Source organism: Gadus macrocephalus, chromosome 21 (genome assembly GCF_031168955.1).
Source record: "Gadus macrocephalus chromosome 21, ASM3116895v1".
NCBI lineage: Eukaryota > Metazoa > Chordata > Actinopteri > Gadiformes > Gadidae > Gadus > Gadus macrocephalus.
Genome location: NC_082402.1, coordinates 7,503,416 through 7,519,545, shown reverse-complemented (window position 1 = coordinate 7,519,545; position 16,130 = coordinate 7,503,416). Strand labels below are relative to the sequence as shown.

At 46.1% G+C, this 16,130-nt stretch overlaps 2 protein-coding genes across 2 annotated transcripts; one reads left to right on the top strand and one right to left on the bottom strand.

Annotated features, from left to right (window-relative positions):
• Positions 1-73: 73 nt before the first annotated feature.
• ism2b (isthmin 2b) lies at positions 74-11,975 on the top strand. Its single transcript, XM_060041829.1, has 6 exons — positions 74-1,124; positions 4,169-4,417; positions 5,149-5,494; positions 7,889-8,026; positions 8,142-8,210; positions 9,127-11,975. Exons 1-6 carry the CDS (start codon positions 990-992, stop codon positions 9,642-9,644), a joined length of 1,455 nt encoding a protein of 484 aa, XP_059897812.1. The 5' UTR covers positions 74-989; the 3' UTR covers positions 9,645-11,975.
• A 2,149-nt stretch (positions 11,976-14,124) lies between these two features.
• zgc:153284 (uncharacterized protein LOC751696 homolog) lies at positions 14,125-15,865 on the bottom strand. Its single transcript, XM_060041830.1, has 3 exons — positions 15,662-15,865; positions 15,254-15,421; positions 14,125-14,908 (listed from the first exon to the last, which is right to left on the bottom strand). Exons 1-3 carry the CDS (start codon positions 15,707-15,709, stop codon positions 14,846-14,848), a joined length of 279 nt encoding a protein of 92 aa, XP_059897813.1. The 5' UTR covers positions 15,710-15,865; the 3' UTR covers positions 14,125-14,845.
• Between the last annotated feature and the right edge of the window lie 265 nt (positions 15,866-16,130).

Sequence of the window (16,130 nt, the reverse complement as noted above, 5' to 3'; positions counted from 1 at the left end):
TACTTTTTTTGTACGGTTATAGACTAACTGTTCACACACACGCACACACACGCACGCACGCACACAGACACACACACACACACACACACACACACACACACACACACACACACACACACACACACACACTAACGATTATAGAGAGATGGACATTGATACCGTCCACATTTTGACCGCTCGAAGTTGGAACGCGTCTAATTTGCTCAATTACGCACCATGGCATTGCGCTAATCCAACATTCTTGAACCCTTTCTAGCTACTCCGTGAACGACAACCTCAAAGCGCCCCCTCCTCCCCCCCTCCCTTATAGAAGTATGAGCAATGCACCGCCCACATCCCAACTTCTTCAGCATCGGTCCCATTTCAGGACATCTGAAAGCGTGCGTAAAAAGACCAATTTAGCGAACGCGTTCGGCATGCGGCAATCGCACAGAGACACACATAAACACTACCGAACCAGGATGAACTTCGACTGGGTAATGGATTAACGCGGCAGAGGTAAAACGCGTAGCATAGTCTACACCATGAACTCCAGATGTCAATGTATTGGAAGAGAACACCCACACGCGAGGAGATGACTCACATTTTAAAGTAGTCGAAGAAGCGCGCGCCGGTGCGGATGGGGAGATTTGCGCGTGGGAATTAAGGCTTTTCTCGGTACTTAAAGCGCGCCAAAGTGATTTTATGGAGACAGTGAAGTGCGACCTGGACTCCGCCGTATGGACAGAGATAACTGAGAGAGTCGCTGATAGGAGACATGGAGCGCGTGTTGGTTTCACTGGAGCACTGGCGCGCGTCTTCATAAAGTGCGAGACTGTGAAGCTGGCAAGTCGGGAAAACCACTTGTTCTTATAAACCGATAGACAGGGAACTCCTCTATTTCTAAAAATAACCAGTGGTGGTCCATAGTCCAAGCCGAACAAGAGGGGATAGAATAGACGAGATTCAACGTGAAGCAAAATCTTCGAAAGAAGCAATTCGGTGAGAAGATGCGTCAACTTGCCGGGAGATTTGGAAAGGTCTTGATGATTTGGCTTCTACTTGTCGCTAGTGTTGTGACGGGCTTCCCCACCAGACACAAGAACGTTGCCCACAGACTGCACCACAACGGCCTGTCTCTGGAGGTAAGAGTTCAGAGTTTATTTTTGAATTGAGTGTTGTTGTTCTAACGTACTTTTCTAAACCAGCTCAGCAACACGTGTCTCGAGTAGCTCTCGCGACGATGCACTTGATCACACCTGCGGAGGACATGCAATAAATTGCTAATTTGATCAGATCACTTATCTTGGCCCTTCACTACATATATCTTCCACCGTAGGAAACTTTTGTTTTTGTTGTAAAAGCAAAAATTGGAGGCATGCAGAGCAGAAACGAAATGCAGTGTATCCAGCTCGGATCGCAGTACGCTATATAATGTCAGGTTCCTTCTCTCCATCCATTTAAGGTATCAGAGACGGTTTCCAGCCCCTGGGAAGCTTGTGTGTACTGTGTGTACTGTGTGTGTTGTGTATTCAAGTGAAAATGAAAATAGATCGGGTGTGTTTAGTGTACTGTGTGAATGTTGTGATTTCAAGTGAATGATTCGTATGAAAATAGTGTGTGTGTGTGTGTGTGTGTGTGTGTGTGTGTGTGTGTGTGTGTGTGTGTGTGTGTGTGTGTGTGTGTTTTGGTGTGTTTGGGTTTGAGTGTGTGTATGTGGGCCGTGCCTTTGAACTTTTTTCCTCCCATAGATATCCTGTCGCGCTGCCTCACTCATATCATCCATGTGTTTGATGTCAGTTAAATGTCAAAGAGGAGCAGGTTTGAGAGAGAGAGAGAGAGAGACCGAGAGGGGGGAGACAGAGAGAGAGAAGAAAGAGATGCTGTAGATGCCATTGACTGTGTGTGTTTGTCACCCATGGTCATCAACTGGGGTTTTCTTCAGAAGATATGACCTTCTACCTGTTTGTGCAGTTCTAATGCACCCGGTAAGGTAACCAGCCCTATGTAACTGTCCCCATGCTAGGTCATACCTCCTGAGCTTCCTCCGGAGCACGGGCGAGGTCAAAGGTCACCAGTCTGATTGTTTACGTTGGCCCTTTTTTGTGTTAATGTGGAATTTCCTGTTTTTTCTCACCCGGGGGGTCTCTCATCTCATAGGGGTGTAGTGGGAGGAGGAGGAGGTGGGAGGAGAGAATGGCCTCTGTCTGCGTTGCCTCCCCCTCTACTCCATCACGCCGGCATTCGTTTTGCGCCCCCCCCCCCCCCCCCCCTCTTTTTGATTTTTGTATTTGAAAAAGGCGATCAAAGCGGCCCCATAGTTTATTGTTCTTCTGTAATGGTTTGGAAACGGCCGGGCGCAGGAGAACCTTTGATATTTACGGTTGCGTAAATCAAGGCCTGCCACATAGCCTGTGCACCCCAGCCCCCGCTCCACACATACACACACATGCTTCTTCCACCTCCACACTCAACCCTATAACCCCGTATACTCCACCCTACAACCCTGTAAACTCAACCCCGTACGCCTGTATACTCAACCCTATGACCCTGTTCACTCAAACCTCGGACCCAGTAAATGCAACCCTATAACCCTTCACACTCAACCCTATGACCCTGTATACTCAACCACACAAGCCGGTACACTAAACTCTATACCCCTGTATACTCAACCCTTTAAACCTGTATACCCTACCGCCCCCCCCCCCCCCCCCCCCCCCGCCGGTCAACCTATTCCACTGGCTTAATGCGTGTCGGGGTCGGGGACGTCCAGCAGGGGTGGGAGGGGGGGCGTTGGTGACGAGGGTGCTGTTCGCCAACGCTAAGATACAGCCATCGGGAGTCTGCTTTGATCGTCCCCGCACGCTGCTGCTGCTGGGCGAGGAGATGGGGAGGAGGAGGAGGCGTGTGGAGGGATCACAGAGGGGGTAGAAAGGAGGAGAGAGATATGCGGGGCAATGGAACACGCGATCCAGATGTGCAACAGGATGAGAGGAGGAGGGGGGGGGGTGAAGGTATGTGCCCCCCTCCCCCCCTCCCTCCTTGTTGTCGGACTCTGGTGCAAGCAACAAGCTGTCCGTTGGTCCGTTTGTGTGTGTGTGTGTGTGTGAGCAGTTTTCCACACTGTGTGTAGGATTGTATTGGTCCCCTGGTGAGGATGCATTGGTACAGAAAAGGATTACTTAAGAAGCTATCCTCCTTAGTAGATCGTGTTTATTTTATGGACGCAACCGATCCACCATGCCGATTCCTGCGTTCATGTATCATTCACCAGGAAAGGTGTGGATCACAGGATTCCAGTGAAGGCAAGGGACGTTTATTTATGGAGAAGCTTTCGATCACACAGGCCGTTTGGAGGGATTTACATGGGCAGGAATCACAAATGAAATACATTTCTAAAGGATGATCAGTCAAAGACGAGCATCGAGACATTTATTTTTAACAAAAGTGAGGTGGAACAAAAATGATGCCATGCATACATTTTAATAAAGAGTAAAAGCTGGCTTTGACGTACACATTTAGGCATACCTCAGATGTTGTTTGTCCACAGATATGTGCCGCCATAATAACTAAACCCCCCCGGCCCCTCCCCCCAACGACCTCGCCTGGCCCCATGGCGAAGTCCCCACCCCCCACCACCACAACCCCCCCTTGCCCACAGGCAGGGTCCAGGGCATCCCAGGGCCCTCTGACTAAGAGAGGGGCCTGTGTAGCATGGGGATCCATGCTACACAGGCCCCTTCTTTGTCCAGAGGGCCTGGGTGCCCTGGCTGCTGTGGGAAACGGGGGGTGGTGGTGGTGGGGGGTGGGGGGTGGGCGGCGAGGTCGGGGTCTGCTGATTGGAGGAATGCTTGGGTGCCTTGATGGCTTTTAAAAAAAGAAAGAAAACAGAGCTGTGAAATGCTGGATATTTCGGTCCTGGAAACGAGAACACAAGAAATGGGCCGATGGCCATTGGCTATTATTGTTCTGTTGTCGCCGGACCCCACTAGATGTGATTTGTTAATCCTCTCTGCCGAAAGGTTCTGGGTTTGAGCCCCAATGCCGACAGGCCAACCTGAAGTCATCTTGGAGAGCGTTGCCCCTAGTCCCATCCGTCTCATTAATGACCTGTATCTAAAAGATGCTTTGCATGCAAACTAAATCGTTAAGGCCACACATTAATGAACAACATGTCTTCCTTGGTCAGACCCAGGCTGCTGTCCAGAAGGATGAGGTTCAGAACATGGCACAGGAACCGGAGGAGCATAACCAGGTCCAGAGTATCCTGCCCGAGATCCACGGGCTCAAGAGGAGGGGCTCCCTATCACCGCATCGCTCGGTGGGGGTCCTGCCCCAGCCGGAACCAGAAGAAGAGACCAAACCCTTCATCCTGGACCTCAAGAACTTCCCAGACCTGGCCAACGCTGACATCAGCTCTCAGAACCCCAATATACAGGTGAGGTGTCACGTTGGTTGTCTCTGGCTTAGATGGAGGTATGAGTGGAGGTGGGAGGGAGGGCTGCTTTTGATGAGGCCTTTTAAGGCTTGCTCACATAGGTGGCTCGGGGTGTGTAGTGGTGAGGGAAACTCCTTTATTATAGAAGGAGTTTATAGAAGGACTATATTACCAAGAGGACATTTCATAGAAATGGTGAAACTCAAGTTGGTAGATACAAATAAAGTTAATTAAAGAATGCATTCCCAGTGACTCAAAGAGCATCTTTGAGATTCTTATAGGATGAAAAAATAAATAACCGAGAATCGTACGCTGATTTGAGTTTATCTCCTTTTATTGCCCCCTAATTGAACATGTCGGAAGTTGATGACTCATTCGGAGCTAAGGAAGGTGGCTCATCTTAGAGCTAGGTTGGTTTGATCTGTCTCAGTGATCGTGCTCATCTCTGGCTGGCTGAACAAAGTTCGGGGCCATCCCGATATACACCGATAATTTGTGGAGATGGTTCACTAGCCCCAAATACGTTCGTCACCCAATGCTCATGTGTTCAAAAGATCAACGATCAACTACAAACGAGTGTGTCTGCAGCGTTTATCAGCATAATTGATCACTCTGCTGCATTTCCTTTTTGAGCTTCAGAAGCGGTAGACTGCTCGCATCATGATACAGACGTCATCGGCGTTTAGAGTTTACGTTTTATACAGACGTCTGACCACGTTCTCACGCCCCAGGTGACCATCGAAGTGGTGGATGAGCCCCAGATGGAGGTGGAGATGGACCTGTCCAAGGATAAGGACTGGCAGCCGCCCTCTGCCCCGTCCTCCACCATCGACTGGCTGGGTGGGAAGAAGCTCTTCTGGCCTCTCTTCTGGGGATACACCGATGCCGACTCCAGCGAGGACAGCACTGGCCGCTCGGGTCTGGACGACATCGGAGAGGAGGAGGAGGAGATGGAAGAGGAGGAGGAAGAAGACTACTCCTTGGACTATGGCAGTGAGGAGCCCCTTCCCAGTGGCGTAGGAGGGGACTGGGATAGCCGCTGGAACGAGGGCTGGGATCCAATGCAGAGCTACTATGGTGAGCATTGCCAAGTGCTCACCGTCTGCCATTATGGCCGTATTAAAATATTTGCGCTTGAGCATATTTCACATTGTGTTCCGTGTGGCTTCCTGGGGGGAGCAAGTAATTACTGCTTCCAAATTATTTTTAACTGCAACAGATATAACCGCATTTGTTTGAGATAATTAGGGAAAAAATGAATAGGTTCCCTGGTAGGTTTTGAGCTTGTTGTATGGAATGATATACAATTAACTATGAAAAGGGCTGGAATGTTTGGAGAGAGAGAGAGAGAGAGAGAGAGAGAGAGAGAGAGAGAGAGAGAGAGAGAGAGAGAGAGAGAGAGAGAGAGAGAGAGAGAGAGAGAGAGAGAGAGAGAGAGAGAGAGAGAGAGAGAGAGAGAGAGAGAGAGAGAGAGAGAGAGAGAGAGAGAGAGAGAGAGAGAGAGAGAGAGAGAGAGAGAGAGGGGAGAGAGAGGGGGGGGGGAGAGAGAGTGAAAGAGAGAGAGGGAGGGAGAATATTGAGAGATATTGACTTTGGCGGATGGCGGCATAGCCCGTCCTAACTGCCAGAGTGGGCCGGTGCATGCCAGGAGCGGGAACATGGGCACTAGACCATCATGCCATTGTGGGCTCCGGGGCACTTTGAAGTGGACACTGGTCGTGCTGGTTTGTAGAGGCCCGTCTTTTGAAGACGGAGCCGATGCGCTCGCTAATGGCAGCGTGAGGCCGCCACTGTGCTGCAGGGACAAAACAGCCCGCGGCTTTGCGGACAATTAGAGGGCAGATTGGGGATCCAGAATGACAGGGGCCATTCGGCTGGTTCTTTCATCCATCCCACGGGCCCCCGTGCCCCCATCCATCCCACGGGCCCCCGTGGCCCCATCCATCCCGGACCCCGGTGGCCCTCACTGCCCTCCGCGGCCAGGCGCTACGAGCCAGTTCAAGAATTTTTGAGGGGCTATCAAGGACTCGGCCCTAGCATTTATGGCTTTGTTGTTTGTTGTTTATCTTCCTGCTTTCTTCCGGTGGGAAAAAAAAAAAGCCTACCGTCTCGGCAGGCATGGGTCTCGTACAGAGACAGAGTTTAAGAACCCCGGGTGGAAATAGGAAATGACAGATTAAATGAGCACATGTGGTTGGATCATTTGTACGATTTTTTTGCAGGACGCAGAGAGGAAGGATGATATTGGCACCCCTTCTGAAGGTCTTAATGGCCTTTAGGAAACAGACGTTATATTTCACAGAAGCTTGTGTTGGCCTTTGCTGTGGTCGACCCCAGGCGCTGTATGGATCTGATTAGCCCAGACCAGTGTAATCCCGTGCCTCACGTGTGGAGGTGCTCCAGCACAGTAGTTAGATAAGATGGATAAAAACAACAAAACAGTCAAAGCCATGTGTCCTACACTGCATCCGCCAAATAATATAAATGTGGATCCAAGAACAAACCGTCTAGCCAGAGAAAATACATTAAAAGAATCCAGCAAAATTGCCTGTGATTTGGTGAGATCTAAACGCTGCTTAGGCCTAAATCAAGGCCGCCTATTTTAACCCATCCCGTAATTAAAACCCTTCTGAGACCCGGGTCACATGGCCGTCGGGCAGCACCCACGAGGGCAAAGGGAGCACCCAGGCTGGTATTACTGCACCCTTCTCCTTTAATTGGAAATTACTTCTTTTTTTAAAACATGTCTCCATGTCATTAACACTGCACACTGATCCACCCACCCTAGTCACCCTGACTCTGTTTCTCTCTCCCTCTTTAATTCACTGAAGGGTACATAACATACGACCTGAATGACTAATGGTTGTATGGGAAAGTTTACATCACAGGGGGAAATAATTGCCATTTGGTATTGACTATGGCAGCCTATACAACATTCTATGAATTAGGGTCCAGAACATTCTGTCTCTTCCATATTAGGGGCCAGAACATTCCTCGGGAGAAAAGTGCAGCAATTCTTAAATACCGCCAGCTACCCCAAGCAACAATGACTGTTCAAGCATTGTTTGTTATTGGTGTCAAAAGTATCAATTATCAGAGTTTGAGGGTTGAGTACACATAAAATCTAAAGACGGATGGATTCTGGATCGATTAAACACGTGTACGTTTACAGGACGCTAAGCATAGCAATAAGGCCTTTTGTACAAACCCAGCTGTCACCTTTCTTTGTGGAGTTTCAGTGTTCTCCGGATGCTCTGGTTTCCTCCCACACCAAAATACATAAATGTTAGGTGAATAATCCTGCCAGTGCTCCGGAATTAGACCTGGGGTAGCTCCCTGGGCGCTGCACTGTGGCGCCTAGAGAGAGGCCGAATGCAGGGATCACGTTTGAAATGACGTCTTGTTGTTGTGGGGAAACACAGGGTAAAATTGACTGGATGGGTGGTTCCCCTCCTGTTTGGCTTCCCACAGAGAAGGAGACAGAGGATTGGTCTGCCTGGACCCCCTGCTCGGTGACCTGTGGCCAAGGAGAACGCAAGAGAACCAAGTCGTGTGGCTACTCCTGCACCCTGACCGAGGCCTCCAGATGTGACCAGGAACTTTGTCCTGGTTAGTTGGATCTAGCTTTTTGTGAATATGTACTTTAACACACTGTCTGTGGTGGTGGGGTGCCTCTACTGGTTGGAGCTATGGCCTTCATAAGCGTCGTCTTTGCTTTTCGTAGATGATGTCAACACATTGGTGGAGCCCTTCCCCTTTGAGATGGAGAACGGCACAGAACCCTTCGGGACAGGTCGGTTGAGCTGTGTTTGGTTTGTATTTCCTGAGGGGGGTGGTCAGGGTGTCTGTCGCCAAGCTGAGAAGGTCTTGGTATGAAACCCATTGTCTTCATTCCTAAACGCTTGATTAAATTGCCTGACCCCATATCCCTATGAAAAGTCACGTATGTGACATTTAGGAACAGCTATGGGTCAGGCCATCTCAGAAACTATCGGCTATCGTCTGACCCAGGGGTCGGCAACCTGCGGCTCCGGAGCCGCATGCGGCTCTTTAGCCCCTCAGCCGTGGCTCCCTGCAGTTTTCTTCAAAAAAATAAAATATATATATATATATTTTTTTTAATATATATCGTCAACTAAACGAGAGGTCGCAATGAATGCGCAATTGCGCTACCGTGAGGGGGGGAGTGAATGACAAAGCTTCGTTGATTTGCAGGTGGCTAATCCCAGTAGGAGTTAAATCTTTAACTGGCATCTGGCATCAGGAAGTAGCCTAGATGCTGCCATTGGCAGGAGGCGGGACATGCCAGTGAGCCGCCAATCAGCAGCATCCACCGTTGACAGCCAATTGCACGAACGAATACTGAGCGAGAAGGGTTTACAGCATTAAAGTTTGTTGTTTTTTTACAGAGTGTCACAAAAAAAAAAATTTGCGGGAGATGGGCCAAAATGGCTCTTTTGATACAAAAGGTTGCCGACCCCTGGTCTGACCCAAGCTTTTCCTTAATGAAACGTATGTTACTCCCTGTGAATAAAAGCACCCCCAAAATAACTAAATAGCATATAGCCAACGAAACTCAGTCGGTGAAACTTACCTCGAGAGGAACAGGGAAGGACTTGGTTTTAGAAGAAGCGATTTGCAGCGGTAGAGCTCAGGCTCCGTAATCACCCCGGCCGTAATGCGTGCGTCCTCCTCCCTCTCACCTCCAGACGTGGACACCTGCGAGAAGTGGCTGAGCTGCAAGAGCGACTTCCTCCAGCGGTACCTGCACCAGGTGCTGTCCGAGCTGCCCGGCTGCCCCTGCTCCTACCCGCCGGCGGCGGCCTACGCGGTGGTCAGCCTCCACGACGAGGCCCGCGGCCGGCCCTTCCGGTGGCGCGACGCCAGCGGGCCCGCCGAGCGCCTGGACGTGTACAAGCCGTCGGCGCGCTCCTGCCTCCGCTCCGCGCTCTCCGGCGACTCCTCCACGCTGGCGGCGCAGCAGTGCTGCTACGACGAGCGCGGGCGGCTGCTCACGCGGGGGAAGGGCGCCGGCACGCCCAACCTGGTCAGCACCGAGTTCTCCCCCGAGCTGCACTTCAAGGTGGACGTGCTGCCCTGGATCCTCTGCCGGGGGGACTGGAGCCGCTTCCACGCCGTGCGGCCGCCCAACCGCGGGCTGGCGTGCCCCGAGAACCCTCACCAAGACGTGTTTCTGAACGAGCTGGAGGAGGCCAGGGAGTACTGAGGGAAGGGGGGAGGAAGGGAGAGAGAGAGAGAACACAGCCAAAACCTCCACTTCACCCTGAGATCCCGATGGGCCGGTCCCCGTAACACGAGATGTGTGTTGGGGGGGGGGGGGTTCCCTTTTATTAAATATGTCTTCTAAATCATGCATCTGTTATTGTCAAAGCGTTGTTGGCATGCAAAGACATACGGTGTTGGATGTTTTGGGTGGCTTCAAAGTTAGCGGTGAAGGGTTGGTGGTCGGAAGTTTCTGACGCAGGTGTCCTGATCTCAGACAGGAGCCGAGCTATGAACTGATTCACGTGAATATAACAAAACAATGCAGTATCATACCGGTGCTCGCCCCGTTTACACATCTGGCATGACATCAGGCTTTTTTGTTTAGTATATTTTTGTGCATGTAAGCAGGATGTCTACCTGCTGGCAGTATTTTTTGTTGTCTTTTTGATTGTGTCCTGGAACACAAGCGGTCAACATTTGCAACATGTGGTTACCATCTTGACTGTGTGTTTTACCGTAGGAAACGATGAGTCGGTTTCAGTAAGTGCAAAGTGCAGATTTGAACTAATTATTTATTATAATGATTTATTGCTACTCTGGCGAAGCTGCTAAGCTAGTTTAGAATTTCAAAGTCGGTGTTGATGAAAGTACTCGGGTCAGGATGGACGGAAATAAGTCAAACTAATTTGACCATAGAATAATTCGCGAATTTTAGAACATGAAGCATAGTGAAGCATGGTTAAGGAAGAGTTGGTTCTTAAAGGTTTAAAATCTCCTATCAAACATGTCAGTATTTCATAATTCATAATTTCAAAACTATTTCTAAAGTAAATTAATTCAAATAACGTTTATTCCCTTTACTATTGTCTCGTGCAAATGGCTACTTGCGTGCTACACTAGCCTCATCTATGTGACGTGGAGGTTAAAGCTGCTCTGGAATTCCAACTGACATCAGGGTGAGGAGATAACAAACTCTCATTTTGAGGACTTGAACTTTCCATTAATTAATCTCTTTGGGAATATAGACGCTTGTAAATCAGATCAAACCACAAGGATGGACAGTTCAGGGTTCAGGGAGTGAGACAGTATTTTCAGTACTTGTTCCACCCAATGCATTGAACCGGCTGACTCCACTCATTAAATGCACTTCTTATTCTGGGCTTTTGCTAATTAGTCATTCCAGATGGTTGAGCTCAAACAGATTAGTTATCGCTGAACCTGGAGGTTATAAATATCAAGAGATGGAATTAAGTCTAAAACAAAAACCAACGAAGGAAAGGGCTCCAAGTATGTAACCGTGATTCGAGAGTGATGTTTTTCAGCATCAATTAGGACAGCAAGAACCACAACACGTATGTGTCCAATGGTCTTAAATGGTCTTTACCTTGTCCCCAGAGCACAAATTGTCCCCAGCGCAAAAAGTGCATTGAGTGTATTCAACCGGTTGAAGCTCGAATTAGGTTCACTCTGGATCAGTAATGGTGTTAAGATCATTTATTTTGTGTGTTATTATTCCAGGTCGTTGAATTCATTTTTTTATACATGTTGTTATATGGGAGTACTGCGGGGGATCGACCACATAGAGCTTAAATTAACAGACCGGGCGATCCTTTTGAAATAAGCTTCCTCATGATTTTAATTACAAGAATATTAGGAGAGAAAGAAGCAATGAGAAGTCATTATCACTGTCGAGGCATCATGACAATATTCAGCCTTTTAATTATGTGTATTATTTTATAATTATTACTATCATATTATTATTGGTATTATTATTATATTATAATTATTACCATCATTATCATTATGATTCCTGTGTCAACATTGATGAACACAACTAAATACCATGATGCTCTGGGAAGAAGCCCTTCTATCTACTCTACTTCTATGGGCTGACGCGCCCAAACTATTTCAGGATTTTTTCCCCAGATGTATGCTATCATTCACGCTGTTTGATCACCGATGATGAAGGAAGGCACTTTATATAAATTATATATATACATATATATATATATATGTGTATATATATATATATATATATATATATGCATACTAGATGTCGTCTTATATTTTAATATTCCAAATATGAGTGTATAAATATATATTTCTATCTATGTTTGGAATATTAGAAAGAGGTTTTCAAAAAGGGGAAATTGCTCCTGTCCTCAAAATGCTTATCAAGCTGTTCTATTGTCGAGAACTTTTTATTCTGGTGATTTCTAAAGAGAAAAGAACAAAAAATATAAAAAAAACATAGCATTACGTATATGTTCTTACTTCTTGTACAGTATTTATTTCATTTTTTTTTTTTTTAAGTTTGCTGAAGCTTTGAAATGACTATACACAGAAGTTGGCACACCGCTTGGACTGGGGTCACCAAAAGGGAAGCTGCCTTGAAAGCCATGTTCCTCACCGCCATCATATCAAGTGTCTGGTGATTCTGTTGTATACTTACAGTGTGTGTTCTATGAATATGTTGTTATGCAGTTATGTTGAAGAGATATATACATTTATAAACATATATATATATATATATATATATATATATATATACATAAATACTTTGCATTCATCCCCTGGCTCATCATGGTTGTTATTGGTTCTGGCTGAATTGGTAAGAAAGAAATAGTTATATAGATTTTCTGATGATTTTATTAAGCCGGTACTTTTATCCAAAGCAACCTTGGATACATGTAATTTAAGAGCAGGTAGGGGGTTCTGAAATCATGCTCACAGGTAGACTGGTGACCGTGGGAATCGAACAACAAACCTTTCGGTTGGGAGTCAGTCACCCTATGCTTCTACACTATCCTACTCTCATGTTATGAAGTAAATGTTAAGGTTCATGAAAAATCTCAACTTCTTAGAGTCCAGTACTAACTAGCCTGGTCCTACCAGACTCTCGTACTTTCATTTGTACAGAGAGTCAACTGAAGGGAAATTCAAATTGAGCGGAAGTACTTAGGCGGGCAGAGCCAGGCTAAGTGACAACCTCATCACATTTGTGTTTTGTTTAGTCTGAGATGTGGTTTAACACCAGATCTTTGTCACAATCGACCATAATGGAGGCCAGAAGCCCTTCAAATTTACATTAAAATGTATTTTTCAATTGGAAGAAAGAACAACTATTTCAACTAATAAAAATGGATTTAAATGACTTTCACATTCAAAACTCAATAATTCAGGAAAATCCAACATGCCTCTATTATTTAATGAGTGTAAAGTAGTACATTTTTAAATAGTTGAATCGCATTTGTGTTTAGACGTTGTGTGCATTGCTGACATCTTTGAGGAGAAGGTAATGTGAGGATAGGATAACATTTATTTCTATTAATTATCTTTATTCACTTTTTCAGGGCCAAGGATGATATCACTGGCCAGTAATCTTGGATCAAGCTGCAGTCCTTCTATTTTATTATAGCAGGACTTCAGGGGTGAAACAGCACCACAGATCCTGGGCTGGAAGTAGGCCTACTCAGCAATGGCACACCATTGCCATTAAAGGAACTTTAACAAAGACACTTGACCAAAAAATACAATCTCCCCCTCTGTTCAAATCAAGTCTTTATATCTATCGCCGCTGGCATATGTTAATCTAAACCTGTGTTACTATTTTGAGCCCAAATCAATATACAGGAAGGTGGACGAGGTATCTTCTAAGCATGTTGTTCATTCTAAGTGAGTGGGTTTATGCAGGACAGATGTCCACCACATTGCTGTTTCACCATCACAGATAAATAACCAACAGATGTTTAAATGAGGTGTGTGTGTGTGTGTGTGTGTGTGTGTGTGTGTGTGTGTGTGTGTGTGTGTGTGTGTGTGTGTGTGTGTGTGTGTGTGTGTGTGTGTGTGTGTGTGTGTGTGTGTGTGTGTGTGGTGTGTGGGGGGTGTATGTTGGTCAGATTATCAGGAGACTATTTGTATTTGTATTTTGAATTCAAATGTCTGCTGGGAAAACTGGCTAATGGTCCAAAATGTGTGTGAGGCGAGAAGTGCTGCCTGGAATCCTGGGGATCCGGAAGCACAAACCACATTTGTTTTAACATGCATGTGCAGGTTTTATAAACACATACTTATTGAATATTCATGAGTCACTTCTCGCCGAAGGATGACACGATTTCATAAAACGTTTTTAATAACTCCATCCTAAAGAGTAATTCCTAATATAAAGTCGGAAGTGGAATATTCCTGTGTCTGAATAAAACAGACCGTTTGATTGTCTCTCTCTCTCGAATAATACAAATTAACTGATATTAATTAATTATAGGCAGCCAGTTACAATACTATACTAGCTTCCAGCCTCCCAGTGTTTACACAGAGCCACGACCCTCCAGCACAGTTTCATAAAGTAAGAATATGGAAACATTTGGAGGTTATTGGCAAAGGTATGGAATGAAATACAAACTTCTCCAAGTAATTGAAGTAACTGCATCAGACGGTTTGGTTAATCAACTTGAATCGGGCAAAGGGAACACATGTTGACAAACAGAGGGTTGCTCATTTATTCATTGCTGCTTAAACTATACACGGTTACATAGTTTTATTGTATGTGAACGTTCCATGGGGCAAATATTGGCGATTATGAGATCTTGGAGCGACCTCTACTGGTCGTTGTCACGCAATACAAAGGTTCCCTAACTGAAGGTTTATCAATGTACAGCTTTCCTATAGCCGGCTCTGGCTAACATAGCGCCCTAGGCAAGATTGTCAAAGTCTGTGCATTTAATCAGTGTACAAATCACTGCCTGCTTTTTAAACGCTTCCTTTGACCCAATCGCACACCGAAACCATTGAGGCTTAGCCCTGGATCGGTGTGTTAAAATCACTCAATAATTGTTTGCTTATGCTTTTTGTAGTGTATGAATGTATAATCTATTCTATATCAGGCTTTATTTAACATATCTCATTGCAAGGGTAAGGACTTACAACACTGAATTTTGGACTGAATTTTTTAAATAATAATAATTCAAACAAATGTGTCATTAGCAAAAGAAAAAGGCCTAATCGTACAGATAATGCTTCAAAATATATTGGCACAATGGGTGGCATTAATTGAGAGAGAATCCACGAATAGTAGGCTAATAAGTGTCTCTGCAATGATAATCATCAACAGTAATTATTGAGTCATGGATAATTATACAGCCCTTTATTTGTATTTTCAAAAAAAAAAGATAGCAGCAAAAATGCACTTTTTCCTTGTCGTCTTCAGAGTTTAAGGAACTCTGTCAATTTTTCCTCCTCTACAGCATTCAAAAAACCCTCATAGTCCTATAGAAAGAAGGACATACAGAGTTAATTATACAACAAGACAACTGGTCATTTTGCGTGTGTCTGTGTGTGTATGAGAAGTTTGAAGACACACTTAAACACTTTGGTACTGCTACTACAGTCTCTATTGCGGTCAATGATTCAGTTCTGCACATATTTGCAAAATATGTGCAACACACCCACATAGCCCCCCCCCCCCCCCCCCCCCCCCCCCCCCCCCCCCCCCCAGCACAGAGGTGTGGCTGTTGTAGGAGCACGACGAAGTTGACTAATGCAGAACTGACTAATGTTTTCAAGTGATCAAGACACTAATGTGTCGCCATAGTCGTGGTTTGAAGGACTCACCCCGCAGTATTGGTCACCGTTGCATATCTGGGGAGGCAGTGCTGCGTCGTTGCAGGCAATCCTCCTCATCTTGTCCTTGTTCTCAGGGTCCTGGGTAACGTCCACGTCAGTGTGGACTATTTTTCTCCCGTCCAAAACCATTAGTATGTGTTGCTGTTGTTTCTTCGTCTAGAAAAATGCAAACGCAGAGCCAGGTGATTATCTTGTTGTTCCTAAAGTGAACAGTAGGCCTACAGTACAGACTGTGCGAGAACAGCTCCCGAAAGGCAAGTAACTAAAAGTGACAAGGTAAAGAGATGCCGTGGAAGTTATTTGAAATCCATGCATCCATTTGTATTCAGTTAGGGAGTCGTAACATGAAATGAGAAATAACATATAATGTGAAATTAAACAAAACCATTACGGTACCTTGAGACAGCCGCTGACACTGGAGTAATACACTCGGATTTCTGACATAATCAGACTGGACAACAAATCTCGACGAATCACTAGTAGGAACCCTGGTTTAAAGCAGTGTGTCGGGAAGAGTAAATTAATCTGAGAAACTGAGAGAGAATGTCAACAACACGTCTACATCAATGTGGTGTCTTGCTGCAGCAGCAGAACAGGTGAGCAGGTCGCGACATGACTTACCTGTCTGCTGAACACACCCACTGGAATGTCTGTGTGGAGTCTGTCTGCCCCACCCACACTTCCTTCTTCCTTTATTTATTTAATTAATTAACCCTCTCGATGTCTCATGCTTCACGGTTTTGCTCTGCATTCATAATTGAGAATGATCACACTTCCTAAAACGCAACCATAATCTTCGCACATAGTTATAACTGCGCGCCTCGGTCTCCCTGAGCATGCGCCGTGCAAGAGCATGGGCAGTGGC

What these genes read in the sequence shown, in the direction of transcription:
- ism2b (XM_060041829.1), top strand. Translation starts at nt 990, where the DNA reads ATGCGTCAACTTGCCGGGAGATTTGGAAAGGTCTTGATGATTTGGCTT. An exon ending in CTCAGAACCCCAATATACAG is followed by an intron (nt 4,418 to 5,148) that starts GTGAGGTGTCAC and finishes CTCACGCCCCAG; the next exon opens with GTGACCATCGAAGTGGTGGA. An exon ending in TCCAATGCAGAGCTACTATG is followed by an intron (nt 5,495 to 7,888) that starts GTGAGCATTGCC and finishes GGCTTCCCACAG; the next exon opens with AGAAGGAGACAGAGGATTGG.
- zgc:153284 (XM_060041830.1), bottom strand. Translation starts at nt 15,709, where the DNA reads ATGTCAGAAATCCGAGTGTATTACTCCAGTGTCAGCGGCTGTCTCAAG. An exon ending in GTGTCAGCGGCTGTCTCAAG is followed by an intron (nt 15,422 to 15,661) that starts GTACCGTAATGG and finishes GCATTTTTCTAG; the next exon opens with ACGAAGAAACAACAGCAACA. An exon ending in ACGGTGACCAATACTGCGGG is followed by an intron (nt 14,909 to 15,253) that starts GTGAGTCCTTCA and finishes TTCTTTCTATAG; the next exon opens with GACTATGAGGGTTTTTTGAA.